Here is a 16,136-nt window from a genome sequence, read left to right on the forward strand (position 1 = left end):
ATCATCATCATCATCATCATCGTCATCAACAAGCTCAGCTACTAATTTATACATTGGTTACGACTGATAAAGGAAAAGCAAAACAGAACGGTAGGAGACTCGTAGTCGTTGTGATCTAAATGCAACCCGGCTAATAGGGGTGATAATCAATGGGAAAATTTGGACCTGACAATTTTCCAATAGTGGGGTACGGGTATAGGTGCTGATAAGGAAACTGTGGATGTCGTCGTCGGTCAGAGTGATCTTGCTATACCCTGTTGATTTTAGTTAGATCTGTAGCGTCATTTTAAAGCAGAGGGATTAGAAATAAACTTTAGCTGCTTCACTCCTAGACATTTATCGCAAGGTGAATAAAATCGTCTGGAGATGGCAAAACCAAAGTAGGAATGGCGTCCTCTGTTTTAAGGAGTCATTCTTTCACTCCTATGATGAATAATTTTATCCTTTCTTCATCCAGATGTACTTACTCAGCTACAAGAAGGAAGTCACCTTGTAAATAGGTTCATGAAGACTATTTTTAACTTCGTCACCACAAATCGTGTTCCATATTTAAGAAAATTTGCTAAAGGAAAAACAAAAAAGAAGAGAACAGAAAAGAAAAGAAAACTAAAATAACAGCCTACGATTCAAGATGTTAATGTTTCTTTCAAAGGCGAAGTGTGGGTAGGCGTGTTTGTGGGCGTGGTGGTGTGGGGTGTGACGCTGTGGGTGCTGCAGCGGGTGTGGGTGTGGGCAACAGAACGACCCAAAGTTGGCTTTATCAGAACCCTTCTCTATGGCTGGGGCACACTCCTGGAAAGACCACCTTCAGATCCCTCCATCATTGTTTCAGGACAGGTAGAACTATTAGGTTAAGTCCTTCGTTATCCTGACGTTTTTGCGTTGCTTAGTTTTGTATCAAGCAGAATAACGGTGCCTATATCTAACCTGTGCAGTTAGTGGCTCGTCACCTAATTAAAAGTGTCTGTGTATAGCATAAAGAAGTAATTAAAAAAAATTAGGAGCTCATACTCCACCAATGCAATAGCCATTGAAACGGATCCGGATTCGGATCCCGATCCGCCCCAAAATTTAATATTTTTTTCATGGTCCATGGTCCACTTTTCCAAACAATTTCATTGAAATTCATTGAGAACTTTTGGAGATATTGTGCGGGAAACTCCGGATCCGTATCCGCCCGAAAATTTAATCATATTTTCCTTGGCCCATGGCCCACCCTTCCATAAAAATGTTATTAAAATCCGTTCATAACCTTTTTGGTATCCCGGATCCGGATCCGCCCCAATTTTTTTTTCAATGATTTTCTTGTACCATGGCCCACCTTTCCAGAAAGTTTCATTGAAAACCATTCAGAACTTTTGGAAATATTGTGCGGGTTACTCCGGATACGGATTCGGCCCAAAATTCAATCGGTTCTTCTTTGGCCCACGGCCTACCATTCCACAAAATATCATCAAAGCCCGTTCATAACTTTCTGAGTAATCCTGCTAACACGCAAACGAACAGACAAACAAACCAACGCGGGGTAAAACATAACCTCCTTGGTGGAGGTAAAAACGCATTCATAATGGGGTAGTTATTTCTCGATATTGGCTGTAGAAACTTCGTACACACACATTCTCTCTCTCTCTCTCTCTCACACACACATACACACACACACACACACACACACACACACACACACACACACACACATCAGTGAACTGGAGGATCCTCAAAATTTTATGGGTGCTCGAGGTGAATGCAGTTTGTATCGTACTTGTCTTCTACTGACCCTTGCGTGTTATAGGAGAACCTGTATGTAAGATCACCTGTTGCCGATCCTGAGGCAGTAGAAGACTGAGACGTGGCAAAAAGTGAAAGCCTGTCTTTAAGACAGTCATGCTATGTTTCCTTTTACGGCTCTTCAGGTTTTAGTGGGGTTTTGGTTGATCTTCTGTCTGATCATCTCAACTGGGTTCAAGTCTTCCCTGATATCCCACCTCACCGTCCTGGGCAAAACGCAGCCTATGGAGACCCTGGCCGACCTGGTGGCGGCTGACGGCTGGAGGTGGGCCATTGAGCCTTGGATGACAAGAACGCTTCCTGGCGTCTACTTCGCCCAGCATACCGACCCTGTTGTCATGGAGATCAACAGGAGGATGGAGGTTGGTGTTTACAACTGTTTTCTTTTCTAAAGAGTACTGTACAGGCTATTGCAAACAGAGATGAAGATTACTTCGACTTTTAACACTATCATTATCTAATAGGTGTCTGTGTGGTGCATCTGCAAAGGAAAATAAATTATGCAGATTATGTGAGATCCTGATATAGTTGTTCCATAATACAAAATGAAAGAATTATATTGACATGTAATCGGTATCGTCAAATGAGTGGTGTTGATACTTAGTGTCTGCAAAAGGCATAGTGGGCAATGCAAAAAGTGTTTACAATAGAGAGAATAAACAAGAGCAATCCGAGACTGCAAACTTACACCAAGGCTGAACAGTTGTGCAAGCATTGCAGGCATTATTTATCTAGTCAGAAGCAAAAATGTTGAAATTGCCACTATCCCTCAATGGTAAATCCTTTAAAAAATTCCTGTATCCGGATGATGATGTGGATCACCACCAAAATTTAGTGGACTGTTCCTTTGGCCATAACCCTCCCCTCCAAATAAAATTCAGCAAAATCCGTTCATAACTTTTTGAGTAATCCTTCTAACAAACAAACACAAAACCAAAACGCCGGCAGAAACATCACCTGCATGGCAGAAGTAATGAAATCAACCAGTCACACTTTCTTACCTAGCACTGGGAAACTAGCTAGTGAAATATTGAACTAACGTGATTTAGACTTTTAAAAGAGAACTTCTACCTTAATTAATTTAAGCCGTGTGTGTGTGTGTGTGTGTGTGTGTGTGTGTGTAATTTACCGGGTCGGTCAGGATCACTTGATGGTCGTGATCGTCAGCTTTTTACCCTCCCGGAAGGGAGCTGAGAGCTCATATAGTCCGATCTAAGGGCAAGGCTGTGACCTTCACACACACACACCCGTCCCCTTGCTCAAGGGGGACAGTAACCACCCACTTCATCAGTGAAACTTTTCGCAACCCGAGCGAGGCGCGAACTCCCGTCCACCAGTTGGCAAGCGAGAACGTTACCACTGCACCAGCGAGCGGTGTGTGTGTGTGTGTGTGTGTGTGTGTGTGTGTGTGTGTGAAGCTGCAGTTAGGCAATGCAGAGGTCCTGCATGTGAGTCTTCAGCCGACGGAAGCGTACCGAGGGTCTTTTCCCTTGAATGATTGTCTTCAAATATTGTTGAGCTCAGCCTGCCCATCGCAGTGTATGAATTCATCGGACTCTCACTTCATATAGCCCACCGTCAGAAGAAGTTTTTCGGGATTGGGCTTCTGTTATGCCGAACGGCTTTTGAAGGCTGAAGTAAGAGGTGGGTGTTGGGGGAGGACTGATGTTCCTGTCCATCACGATGGATTCTGCTGCTACGTTTACGAAGGTGATGCGTTTCCCCAAACACTCCAAAAAGAACAAAAGTACCTGTTGGATGAGCCGAGAGATAGATCACCTCTTCCTTATATTGAACAAATAATTAATAATGGTTTTAAATCCACTCGTTTACGTCTTTTTAAGATATACTTTCGATCGCAGAAAAATACAGATGCCTATGACAAGGGAAACTGGGAATGGGAGAAAAGGCAGATGGAAAAGAAAGAAAGAGAGCGAGTAAGTATGGGGGCAGTTTATAAACACATGAAGAAGAAACTGCTATGATGACTAACAGAATATGGACACTCACCACACCTCCCATGCCCATGAGGCCAAGATCTCGGAAACTTTAATCATGTGCGATTGAATATGTGCCCCTTTCACCAGGTGTGTTATTGACAGTTTCCCATCTCTGTATTTTTTCTCTTTCTTTGATTCGCCTTTTTTCATGCGGGGAATAAAGGCCAGAATGGTGATGATTATGAGGATAAAAATATATTCCATAACAAGAGGAACTATGACATACAGTTCACCTGTCGCCGAATAATACAACATTCTCCAGCATTCGAACTTAAGACATACAGAATCAGTGATCGAACAATTGTAATCCTTTCAGCCTGAGGACGTATCATTCATTATATTCTTGCTATCTTATGGCGACTGTTTCAACAAACAAACTTTTTGAAGAGAAAAGGAGGGTTCAGTGCAGAACACAGGCATTGTGCATATTTCTCCATTTTGTTTAGGAACAAGGACACCTGGAGGTCCCTTAGTCGAGGATAGTCAAGAGATAGGTCCATTCACGACATTAAGTCCTTATTTTATTTTTCTAATAAAGATGAACTGAGGAAAGAAAAAATATCAAATGAAAACTTTATACACCAGATTACAGTGTCCTCCAACAGTCTTTCATTCAACTGGTAAGGCGGAAAACAAAACTAAGGCTTTTGGCTTCCAACGTCCACTGAACAGAGCAATGAACATCTGTTATGGTATTAAAACAAAAACGGTAGATGGTTCCACTGGCAGTCACCTGAGATGCAATAATATGATTAACGATGTTTTTGACAAACAAGACGAAAGAATAAGTATTTTCACCATAGCGATATAAGAATGTGCATAATATTTAATTTGCAGTCAGCAGTTATTTCTTTTGAATCGTCATTGTTATGCATTCCGTATGATCTACGTAAATGTTTTTTTTGGGGGGAGTATTAGCAATCTTAATAACAAATGTAATACCATTCTCTGTACATTCTAGGTATTCTATTCTCCTAGGTGTATGAACTTGATGCAGGGCTGAAGGAAGTGCTAAAAGGGAGATTTTCGATGATCCTTGCAAGCATCCAAATGAACTTCATTATTCCCTCCCGTTATACCGACTCCAGGGGCCTGACACCATACTTTATCAGCAAGAAGAGTTTCCCCATTATACCCTCCTTTGGCTGGGGGTTCAGGTAATCAGTGATTATGTATACTCTCTCTCTCTCTCTCTCTCTCTCTCTCTCTCTCTCTCTCTCTCTCTCTCTCTCTCATGAAGTCATTGCCTAGCAGGAACAGCACAGATTTAGAGACGGTTGGTGACCTGGTGTACTTAGGCATTCTTAACAGGAGGTGGTTGATTAATTATTAAATATAATAAAAACTGGCGGTGCAACTGCCAGGGTCATATGGCGCCGGACAACAGAGTAAAACACCCTCCCCCAGAGAGAGGAAAAAAATCCATACTAAAACAAAGTTGATATCCCGATGTAGGGATAAAGTACTTAAAATGACAACAGAATAATTTACTGAATACCAATTACCTATATGATTGGTAGGAAGCCCGCCTCCTGAAGAAAACCAAAAACATCAGTGAAATGGCCGTAGGGTCCTCCAAGCATCGACGACAGACAGTAGGCACCATCCGCCCCACTATGTCTATGGAAGAATCTCCCCAAGATTTGGACACTCGAGCAGCAAATGATGGACAGTAGGGGAACAAGGCAATCATCACAACACGGCAGAGTTCCACCACACATCAGAAAGCCATGATGCATTGGTCACGAGTGCCCGATGTGAAGCCAGGCAAAAGCCACCTCCAATCGCCAAGGCCTTCAGTTTATCATCAGCAACAGCATCCCACTGTCCATGCTAACAAATACTAATCTCACTTCAAAGAAGGTGTCATATGAGAAGCAGGAAGCGGGTAATTGGTAGAGGGCCGTCGAGAAGACAAGGCTTTAGCTTATGTATTCGCCCTCTCATTGCCCTCCACTCCAGTATGCGTGGGAACCCAACAAAACTAGACAAGCTAACCACGCCCCTGTATCAGAAAATGCCATTCAAGAACGACAAGGACCATGGGATGAATTGAATTAATGGATTCAATAGCCAAAAGTGGGTTAAAAGAATTAATAAAAATCGCAAAAGAACCCTTCTCGTTCGCTGAAACCAGCTGAAGAACTAAAATGAAATCAGTCAGTTTCACAGTAATAAGAGAGGAATCTAGAGGAATATTTCCTTCCTTAACAAAATTTGGGAAAACCACCCCAAACCCGACTACAGTGCCTGACTTCAAACCATCTGAATATACAGGAATGGTGCCTCTGTGAATGGATGAGTGATCCAAAAAGAGCTGATAGAGAGCTACAAAAGACATTGAAGACTTGGTACCTTTATTATCTGTGCACACATGCACTTCTGGTGGGAACAATAGAGCTATCCTGGGGAGTCGGACTGGGCATACAGGATCCGCAGACAGATGTATATCCTTCATAATCTGCGCAACTCGGCACCGACAGAGATTCGGAGTGTGAGGATGCAAATCATAATACTGAAAAAATGACTGTTGTGACACACGAACAGCGGTGAGTTTGGCATAGGTCTCACGCGGTTCCAGCTTTGAATGATTAGTGACTTGCGCCAAAGGTCTAGGGGAAGTGTGCCAGCCTCGACCAACAAGCCAGGAACTGAGAATGATCTGAGAGCACCGGTAGCTAGACGGAAGCCAGCATGATGCACAGGGCCGAGAATTCAAAGCTAAAGCACAGGAGCAGAGGAGTACATCTTACAACCGTTAGGAAGTTTAGATCCCACTAAGGCTTGATGCAGGTGCAGGGGTGTCTTCTGATCGGACCCTTACGCGGTGAGATAGTGCCCTAAATAAATTCTTTGATTGCAAACATGATACTCTTAGAAGTTTGAAATGCGAAACCCAATTAAGCGACAGTCAAATGTTGAGCCATGAAACTTATTCTTCACACACTGTAGCCAACACCCATTTAGAAATAAATCAGGGTCTGGGTGAATTACCCTTATTCTACAAAAATGAATAGCCTCAATTTTGCTTGAAGAAAAACAAAAACCTCTCCGTTCCTCCCAGTTGGCGATCCTGTGCAGTGTTAGCTGCATTCTCCTCTCAACTGCAAACATCTGGGATCCAGCAAACCATATCACAATGCCATCCACATAAAGGGAAGAAGTCACTCCCTCAGGTAAGGAACCTATTATGCCAATTATGGCAACAGCAAATAAATGCTGAGCACACTATCCTGTTGATCACCCTTCCCCTGAACTCTAAGGACATAGGGTGAGGAGCTTACACGGACTTGAAACTTACGATTTGGCAAGAAGTTGCTAAGGAACAATGGAAGGCAGTCAGGCACCCCATAATTGTGAAGCTGATTCAGAATGCTGTGGCGTCATGCAGTATCATTATGCCTTTTCCAGACCAAAGAACACAACCACAAGATCTTGTAGAGATGCAAAAGCCTAACATATTGTTGCTTCAAGCCTGATGAAGTTGTCTGATGTACATCACATTCTATGAAACCCACTTGGTGATGGGGAGAAGAAACAATTTTCCTCTAGATACCAAACGAGCCTCACACTGTCTTCTCAAAGAGAAGACGTCAAACAAACTGGCCCTCTACAAAACTTTCAAGATGTTCGAGGAATTGAGGGAAAAAAAAAAAAAAAACAGCCTGATATACAGTAGACGTAAAATACTGTTCTGCATTATCAACACTTTGAAAGTCAGGAAAACTACAGCCAAACCTACAGTGTTCCACAGTCTCTCCCCAGTCAGCCTTACCAAACACAGTGAGTGACACGATCCACCAGCACAGAGTTGCGTGACTTAATTAGAACAGGGTAATGATCGCTACCGTGCTAGTCAGGCAAAGTCTTGCAAGAAAAGTCCATCGAATAATCAGGGCAGACCAAAGTAAGCTTGATATGAGATAAAGTACTATTTTGTACACGAAAAAGCGTGGGGTTCTCAGTAGCCAGAACAAACAGGCCTAAATCCTGAATCAAATTTGCTAGGAGATCACGATGGGAGTTACACAGAGTATCACCCCACAAAGCATGACACCCATTTAGGTATTTAGAACAAATAGCCTAGGAAGCTGACGAATAATGTGATCAAGATCGGCACTTGAGACAGGTACAGAGGGTGGTAAGTAAATGCTACAGATTATGTAAGTCCTCTTCAGATGTTAACTCAATGGCCACTACCTGTAGGGGGGACTTTAGAGTAAAAGAAGCAAATGGAATATCTGTACAGCCCAGAATAGCACAGTCACCTCGAGAACCATAGTATGCGAGAGGTAGAGAGCAGAAAGCTGGATATCGTCTGGGAACAAGATGAAGCCTGTCTCTGAAGGCAGATATAGAAAGGGTGAAACTCGGACAGGAGCAGTTGAAGGTCCTCCCAATTGACTTTAACACCTCTGCAGTTCCACTGCAATGAAACTTTTACTGGACCAGACATAGCTGATTACATTAATCCCTTAGGTGTGGGACAGCATAGCCACTGACACTAGGTTAGTGGGTTTGAGATGAAGCTTAGGAAGACTCCTAGAAAGGGACTGCCCAGCATCCAGAACCCTCACACTGTGCCGACCATCTAAAAGCAAACATGACGAAGAAGAAGAAAGTTTTACAACGCTCCTCTTCTAAGCAGGAAGAATCTGTTGCTTAGAAGGCTGCTTACAGGCTGGTATAGGAGAAGTAATGCGGTCAGTGCCACCACCAGAGGCCTCAAAAGTAGAGGCAGTCCAAAGAACAAAAACTTGTGATGTTGATTTTCTATTTGGCGGATCTGAAACATCAACGATCCGTGAAAGTCCATCCCCAAGTGGAAGCCGGACCACCAGCGAAACACCAACTTCACTCTGCACCTGGCTAAACTCCAGAGACTCCAAGGCAGGGGAACAGTACAGAGGTCCTCACAAGGTTCCACAACAGAGACTTTAGGTGAATGGTCCTCAGGCTCAGAGGACCGAAGAACCACGTTAACCCTTATCAGGTATAGAAGGAACTTCATGCATGCTGGACAAGGCAGGACAAGGAGACACGTCAACGTGGACATCCACCACCATTATGGAAGTGGGCAAACCCTCAGCCTCCGATATGGGGACAGAAACAGTCTGAGAAGAGAGTGGGTGAACATCAGTCTCACATGCAGTACTAATCTCGAGGGCAGCATTTGGCAAATCACCAGACAGAGATGTGGGCACTAGAATGGGTCGAGACAACTTCTGGGGAAGAGAATGGTGCACAGGTGCTCCAGAAAGGACAGAAGATAAAGTATTCCAGGAGCTGAAAGAAGCGAGTCTGAACCCTCTTCTTTGCCTCATGAAATGAAATTTTCTTATGTATAAGAATGAACAAAATCTTCTCTAGGCATTAGTGAGGACAGATTCAAGAAGGTATAGCATGGGGACCCTCACAGTGGCAGCATGTAAGGGGCCCTGGACAGTCATTGGTATGGTTTGGTCAGCCACATGAGACAGACAGCATGAAGACCAGCTTGTGCATGGTGGCAAAAGCAGCTAATGTGTCCATACCAATGAGAGTGGAAACGCCACCATGGGTTTGGGATGTGCGGCTTCATAGGAAGTTTCAGCCAAGCAAGTTTTACAGAAGCAGGCAAGGTTAACTCGTCAAATGTCAGGAACAAGGTCGAAGTTGGGGTCAGAATACCATCTATCTGTAGGTGCTCAACAATCACTACACCAGAAGACTGCAGTTCATCCAAAAGCTGTGCCTCTCAGCATCAGAGGAGGTCACGGGGAAAAAATAACACTTTTCACCGGTTAAAGATGGCATGAGAAGAGCATGAAACAACTGCACCAGAAATAGAGGTAGAGGTCAGAGCCAGGCATATGGGCCTGATGGGGTCCCTCCTGTTGTTCTCAAGAACTGTGCTTCTGTGCTTACACCCTGCCTAGGCAAGCTCTTTCGCCTTTGTCTGTCAACTTGTACCTTTCCTTCTTGCTGGAAGTTTGCTCTCATTCAGCCAGTCCCAAAGAAGGGTGACCACTCCCAACCCTCCAACTATCGTCCAATTGCTTTAACGTCCTGTATTTCAAAAGTTTTCCAGTCAATTCTTAATAGAAAAATTTTAAGGCATCTTTCCTATCACAACCTTCTTTCCGATCGTCAGTATGGGTTCCGTCAGGGACGCTCCACTGGCGATCTTCTCACCTACCTTTCAGACTCCTGGTCATCCTCCTTTCGGGACTTCGGCGAAAGCTTTGCCATTGCACTTGACATCTCAAAGGCTTTCGATCGAGTCTGGCATAAATTTTTAATTTCCAAACTGCCCTCCTACGGTTTCTATCCTTCTATCTGTGCCTTCATCGCTAGCTTCCTTTCTGGTCGTTCTATAGCCGCTGTTGTAGACGGCCATCGTTCTTCTCCTAGATCTATCAACAGTGGTGTTCCTCAGGGCTCTGTCCTATCACCAACTCTCTTCCTTTTATTCATCAATGATCTTCTAAGCTGTACATCTAACCCTATCCACTCATACGCTGATGACTCCACCCTTCACCTTTCCATTCAGTTCCCGCATCGCCCATCTCATCAGTTACTTCAACAAACAAGGGATGAGGCTATGGCACACCTAATGTCTGACTTGGCTCGTATCTCTGACTGGGGTAAAAATAATATGGTTGTCTTTAATGCATCTAAGACTCAGTTCTTACACCTATCAACCCGACAAAATCCTCCACAGGTATACCCTCTAATGTTTAATAATATTCAGCTTAATCCTGCATCATCCTTGAACATGCCTGGGGTTTCATTTACTCGGGACTTATCTTGGAAAGATCATATTACATCTCTTGTAAAATCTGCTTCCAAGAGATTGGGTGCGCTAAGCCGACTCCGCTCTTTCTTTACCCCTGCACAATTGTTGACTCTATACAGGGGTTTTATCCGCCCCTGCGTGGAGTACAATTCTCATGTGTGGGGAGGCTCCCCACATACAGCTCTTCTCAATAGGGTGGAGTCTAAGGCTTTTCGTCTCATTAACTCTCCTCCTCTTACTGACTCCCTTCAACCTCTGTCTCTTCGCCGCACTGTTGCATCTTTATCTCTTTTCTATCGCTACTTTAATGGTCACTGCTCCTCTGAACTGTCTGCTTGCATTCCTCCACCTCTACGACAAGCGCGTAGCACCCGTCTGGCAGCAAACTCTCATCCCTTTTCTGTCCAACTCTCTAATGCAAGAGTTAACCGTTACCCCCAGTCTTTCATTTATGCAACAGGTCAGCTCTGGAACTGTCTCCCTCTGTCTGTATTTCCTGCTGCCTATGATCTCCAGTCTTTCAAACGCAGTGTGTCCAGGCATCTCAAAATGATCGGATCTTGAATTTGGCTCTCTATTGTATTTTTTTTTTTCTCTTGGAGGGAACTGTTACTGTGGGCTCATGGCCTTTGGTTCCTTCTTCCTCGCATAAAAAAAAAAAAAAAAAATCGGGAGCTACCTTCTGCAAAGGGCACTTAAACAAATCTTCCTTCCCCTGAGAAGGGATTTTATGTTCCCTGCAACAAACAGAAACAATCGCATGGTGTACAAAAGTGTACTGCAGAGGACTTCAGCACTAGATATTTCGCTTATGATGCGGGCACCACTTCTTCTGTATCCAGCCCCAGAGCTGCACGTACCTGACGAGAATGCCTCCCAGTCCCAGCTGAATGCTGGGGCAAAGGAGGAGAGTTCCCAGAGGTCTGGTAAGGCTCTGGAGTGGCATTAAGTGATCGTGTGTTCGGAAGGCCAAGGACAGATGCAGAGTCATTAATAGTATTATTATGTAACAAAGCCATAAAGAGGTAAAAAATACTTCCTTCCATCACTCCTCCACCCACCGAGGAGTGCAACAAGGGGAGGTCATATGCCAGGGATAACAGCACTAGTAACCATAGAGGTAGTGATGGAGTACTGTATATGAAGGTAACCACCGGGGAACCCTGAGAAGGGTGACTCAAGGACAATAGGAGCCACCAGAACCCCCATTGCCCACTTGACCCTGGCCAACAAGTGACCAGCCAATTGAACTGGTCAGGCCCAAACGGCCCGCCCGTCCAGCCAGAATTGGGGACCAAAGAGATTCTGTTGCTAGATGCAGGGTGCACCATGCAGCAATTTTCAATTTCGAGGACTCTCATTTCCCAGCATTACAGGATGCCACACAAGGCAAACATGTAGGGATACAAAAGCCCCGGCCAAAATGGAAGATGTGCAGGGTGAGCAACATCACCAGCAGATCTTTACCAGTGATGCAGGGGTGGGGGGTGCTTGGTCCATGAGACTATCAACTGCTGAACCATACAAAGGTAAGCAGGCCTTCAGAGTAGGTGGCGTTGCCAGCCATGCCTCAAGCCCTGCCACCACGACAAAGTGATCCCCCCAGAGGGGAACAGGAGGTAATCTAAAAGGATTTCAGTCCTAGGGTGGCTAGGTTTATTGCTCTGATGATGTCAGTGATGACCTGTCACCTTTGCCTCAAGGGTCGGGACTACCTACCCTAGCTCTGTGCCTCTACAGTCTTAAATGGGCATATAGGATTGTATGGTAGACGAGATGGATAAATATTACAGTAGTAAAGCACTCTGTCAACAAAACTTTACCAGGCAGTGGTTTATATTTTTCATTCATTTTCTAAACTCAGTCATAACCCAAAATTCCTTAATTATTGAATGTAATCAACTAGAGAGGACAAGAATAAAATATAAAAGATATTATAGTGCTGAGAGCTGATTTATAAATGACAATAAGATGTTTTTTAACACCTCTTCCTCGGGATTACTGTTGTTGTTTTGCGTTGCTTTATCCCAGTCTGTGTAGCCAAGTAAACTCGTCAACCACTGGTAAGCAACTGCATCTGTGGGACTGTCCTATACATGTTGTGCAATACATGAACCGTGTGGGGATCTGACACCCCTTTTGTGGTAGACAGCGCCTCACAAGGGTCGGACCAGGGTTCTTCCCATGTCAAGATACAGGGAAATGTACGTTTGACTTGGCTGTGGACACAGTACCTGTGCTCCATCAAGGGTACGCAATGCAACCACTAGCTGGCTCCTCATCAGCCCCTTCACCTGTGTGTTCTGTAATTTTTTAAACAACGTCTTGCATACTATTGGTATCGTTTTAATATCGTCATAGTTGCATCAATAACATACAAAGTGATCCTGTGGTAAAATGAAGAAATTGACCTGGTGAGGAAGATGACCAATAATAATAATAATAATAATAATAATAATAATAATAATAATAATAGTAGTAGCAGTAGTAGTAGTAGTAGTAGTAGTAGTAGTAGTAGTAGTAGTGGTAGTAGTAATTAATAATCTTCTTCTTCCACAGCTTTGCCCATGTTTATATGGGGTTGCTGTTTCTGACATCTCCATTCTCCTCGTGTCCAAATGCATCCCCTGCTATATTCTTCTCCCTCGTGCCTCTCTGTATACAGTCCATCCTCGACCAGCCCCTTCTCCACCTACCCACCACTTCCATGCCCGTCACCCTTCTACCTGCATAGTCCTCATTCCTTCGCATTAAATGTCAGCACCATTGAAGTCGCCTCTCTTGTACCTTCTTCGAGATTTCCACAACCTTAATAGTTCCCCTAATCCTCTCATTCCTAATCTTATCCATTTTCGTGACCCCGCTCATTCATCTCAGCATCGGTATCTCCACCACCTCCAGCTTTCTCTCCTGAGGCTTCTTTTTGGGCCAAGTTTCTGAACTGTACATCATGCAGGCCTTAACACCGTCTTATACACTTTTCCTTTCACTCTTGCACAGATTTTTCTATCACATAACACTCCGGACATATCCTTCCAGTTCCTCCAACCTGCCTATATCCTGTGGTTAATTTCTGCATCCAGACCACTGTCAGCTGTTATATTAGAGCCCAAATGATTGAATGTACCAACTCTCTTCAACTTTTCTCCGAGCAAACTCATAACTCCCTGTTCTTCTTCATTAAAGTATAGATACTTCATCTTTCTCCTGCTAATTTTAAGTCCTCTAACCTCCATCCTCTTTCTCCACTCCTCCAACTGCCGTTCTACTTCCTCCCTTGGAATGTCTATCAGCACGATTTCATCTGCAAACAACATAACTCTTGGAGCCTCTTCAGGATGCCCCTCCCCAAAACATCCATTATTAAATCAAAGATATAGGGACTAAACGAGGATCCACGATGCAGGCCAACTTTTAATGATACTAATAATAATAACAATAATAATAATCATAATGATAACAGTAATAAGAATAATAGTACTTTTTATAATAATAATGATAACTAGAAGAAAAAGAAGAAATAAAATAAAATTCGACCAAGACAAATTTCAATTTTGGACACAGGAGAGGCGCCCCCTTTCAACAAAGTTTCCGTCGCATCATTCACAACCTTGAGGACGCTGGTATCATAAAATACTGGACCAAGGACGTGATCGCTCGTAGGGTGAGAGAAAACAGGGCAGTCAACAAGCCAGAAATTGTTATACCGGATGCACTCAACTATATGGTTAGTTGAGAGAGAGAGAGAGAGAGAGAGAGAGAGAGAGAGAGAGAGAGAGAGAGAGAGAGAGAGAGAGAGATGGTGGAAAGGAAAGCCTTCACGAAAGGACACCAATATAATGGGTCAGTGCACTAAGTGGTCCTGCCATCTAATGGGAGTCTGTGAACTTCTCCCACATATATGTTTTGCGTGTGTGAAGGTTACAGCTACCAATATTTGATGTTATTCTACCCAAAGCCAGCTAAAACTGAATGTTATGTCGAACATCAGGTTTACACCAACAAAACTAAGGGTTCTACAATATTCATGGCTTTATAAAGAAGATGGATTAGGAAAAAAATAATATTTAAACATGTTCTATCAGGTGATTTCTAGGGATGTATTAAAGAGGGTTTATGTGGAAATATTGCCTTCATGCATATATAATGACGGTTAATAATTCGAATTAGGGTAATAGGATTTACATTTGTTAAAAACAATGATGAAAAATATGGATAAATTCGCCATGCAACATTTCCATTCGGTACTCGGCTCTGCCACAAGTACAATTGTAAGCAAACACGAGACTGGCGAGGTATGTCGGTAATGGGATGACTTGGTTGCGTGACATTGACAGTAAGAACAATTAGCAAAATGACGAACTTTGTTTGTGCTGTGGCTGACTGCAAATCAAATTCAGCTTTCAACCAGACCAGCACCCATTAATGAAACAAGTGAAGGGATGAGCCAGGTTTCCATCAAAGATGGACGCCAATCGTCGTAAGCTGTGGGAGACGCGATGTAGAAGTGTTGAGTGGAGAGCAACCAGGAAATCATGCTGCACATTGCTCTGGCGGCGAATTTTAAAATATGGCAAAAATTAGCGCATGAAAGCATTTCTCCATATATTTACCATATTACAGCCTTACACCAATTATATGGGATGCTTATTGAATAGTAAGTTTTGTGTAGAAGTTAATTCCATGGAGACGATTCCCTTTTTACGATTTTTTTCATCTCCTGCCACTTACACACCAATAGCAAGATTGTCAAAAGCATTTGAAAAATTTTGTGATTTGAGGAATCTACATGAAAGTACGCAGAAAAAATTATCTTTCATACCCGCAAAATATGTTTCTGGGAGAAGTTCACAGACTCCCATCAGATGGCAGGACCACTCAGTGCACTGGCCCATTATCCGGGTGGCTCACCTTCCAGGTTATTTAAACGTCTCTCATTTTCATTTCTGTCTCCCTAAAGGAAGAGAATGAACTGCAGATGGACACCATGTTTTCAGTTTACTGGGTTTACATTTCAGGTGAGGCATCGACAACAGCATCAACAATTACTATTGTAACGTACTTGAATATGTCAGTGGGAAATGCGACATCCTCAGTGGCATGTCAGTTTTTTTTTTTCTTTTATGGTACAAAATTAACATCTTCATTCCAAAGTGAATTATTTTCCAGTGTGCCTGTACCATAGGATATATTAAATTATTCATGTAGAGCAGTGAAGCAATTTACTAGGGGTACTTCTAACAGCGTTATTAACCCCTTCAGTTCTATGGTGTTTCTCAAACTGATCAGTCCCCACCATACGATTTTTCTTAAACGCTGGGGAGATGTAGTGAAAGGGTTACCTAAAGCTATATTATATATCCAGTTTAGTCCGGAATCTCTCTTCTTGACAATGAAATCGTCTATTAATCTTAACATGGCCCCAATTTTCGTCCTATTGCAACATATTTGTCATAGTTCGGTGCCAGAAACAAACAGTGGTAAGCTCTGCATCCTTTTCATAGCGCTTCTTCATAATCAGCACGATATTCCTGTGTGTTAATATTTTTTACAACTCAGCATTCAAGATTGTG

At 43.2% G+C, this 16,136-nt stretch overlaps 1 protein-coding gene across 1 annotated transcript in view; it reads left to right on the forward strand.

The window, feature by feature from the left end:
• Positions 1 to 1,886: 1,886 nt before the first annotated feature.
• LOC145397261 (uncharacterized) overlaps positions 1,887 to 16,136 on the forward strand; it is a 43,858-nt gene continuing 29,608 nt past the window's right edge. Inside the window, exons 1-4 of the mRNA XM_080270459.1 lie at positions 1,887 to 2,147; positions 4,764 to 4,942; positions 14,128 to 14,263; positions 15,411 to 15,431. Of these exons, the coding sequence (XP_080126585.1) occupies positions 1,887 to 2,147; positions 4,764 to 4,942; positions 14,128 to 14,263; positions 15,411 to 15,431 (597 nt within the window). The remainder of the gene's footprint in view (positions 2,148 to 4,763; positions 4,943 to 14,127; positions 14,264 to 15,410; positions 15,432 to 16,136) is intronic.

This window comes from Coenobita brevimanus, chromosome 40 (genome assembly GCF_032717465.1).
Source record: "Coenobita brevimanus isolate Jiangsu-jjx chromosome 40, ASM3271746v2, whole genome shotgun sequence".
Classification (NCBI taxonomy): Eukaryota; Metazoa; Arthropoda; class Malacostraca; order Decapoda; family Coenobitidae; genus Coenobita; species Coenobita brevimanus.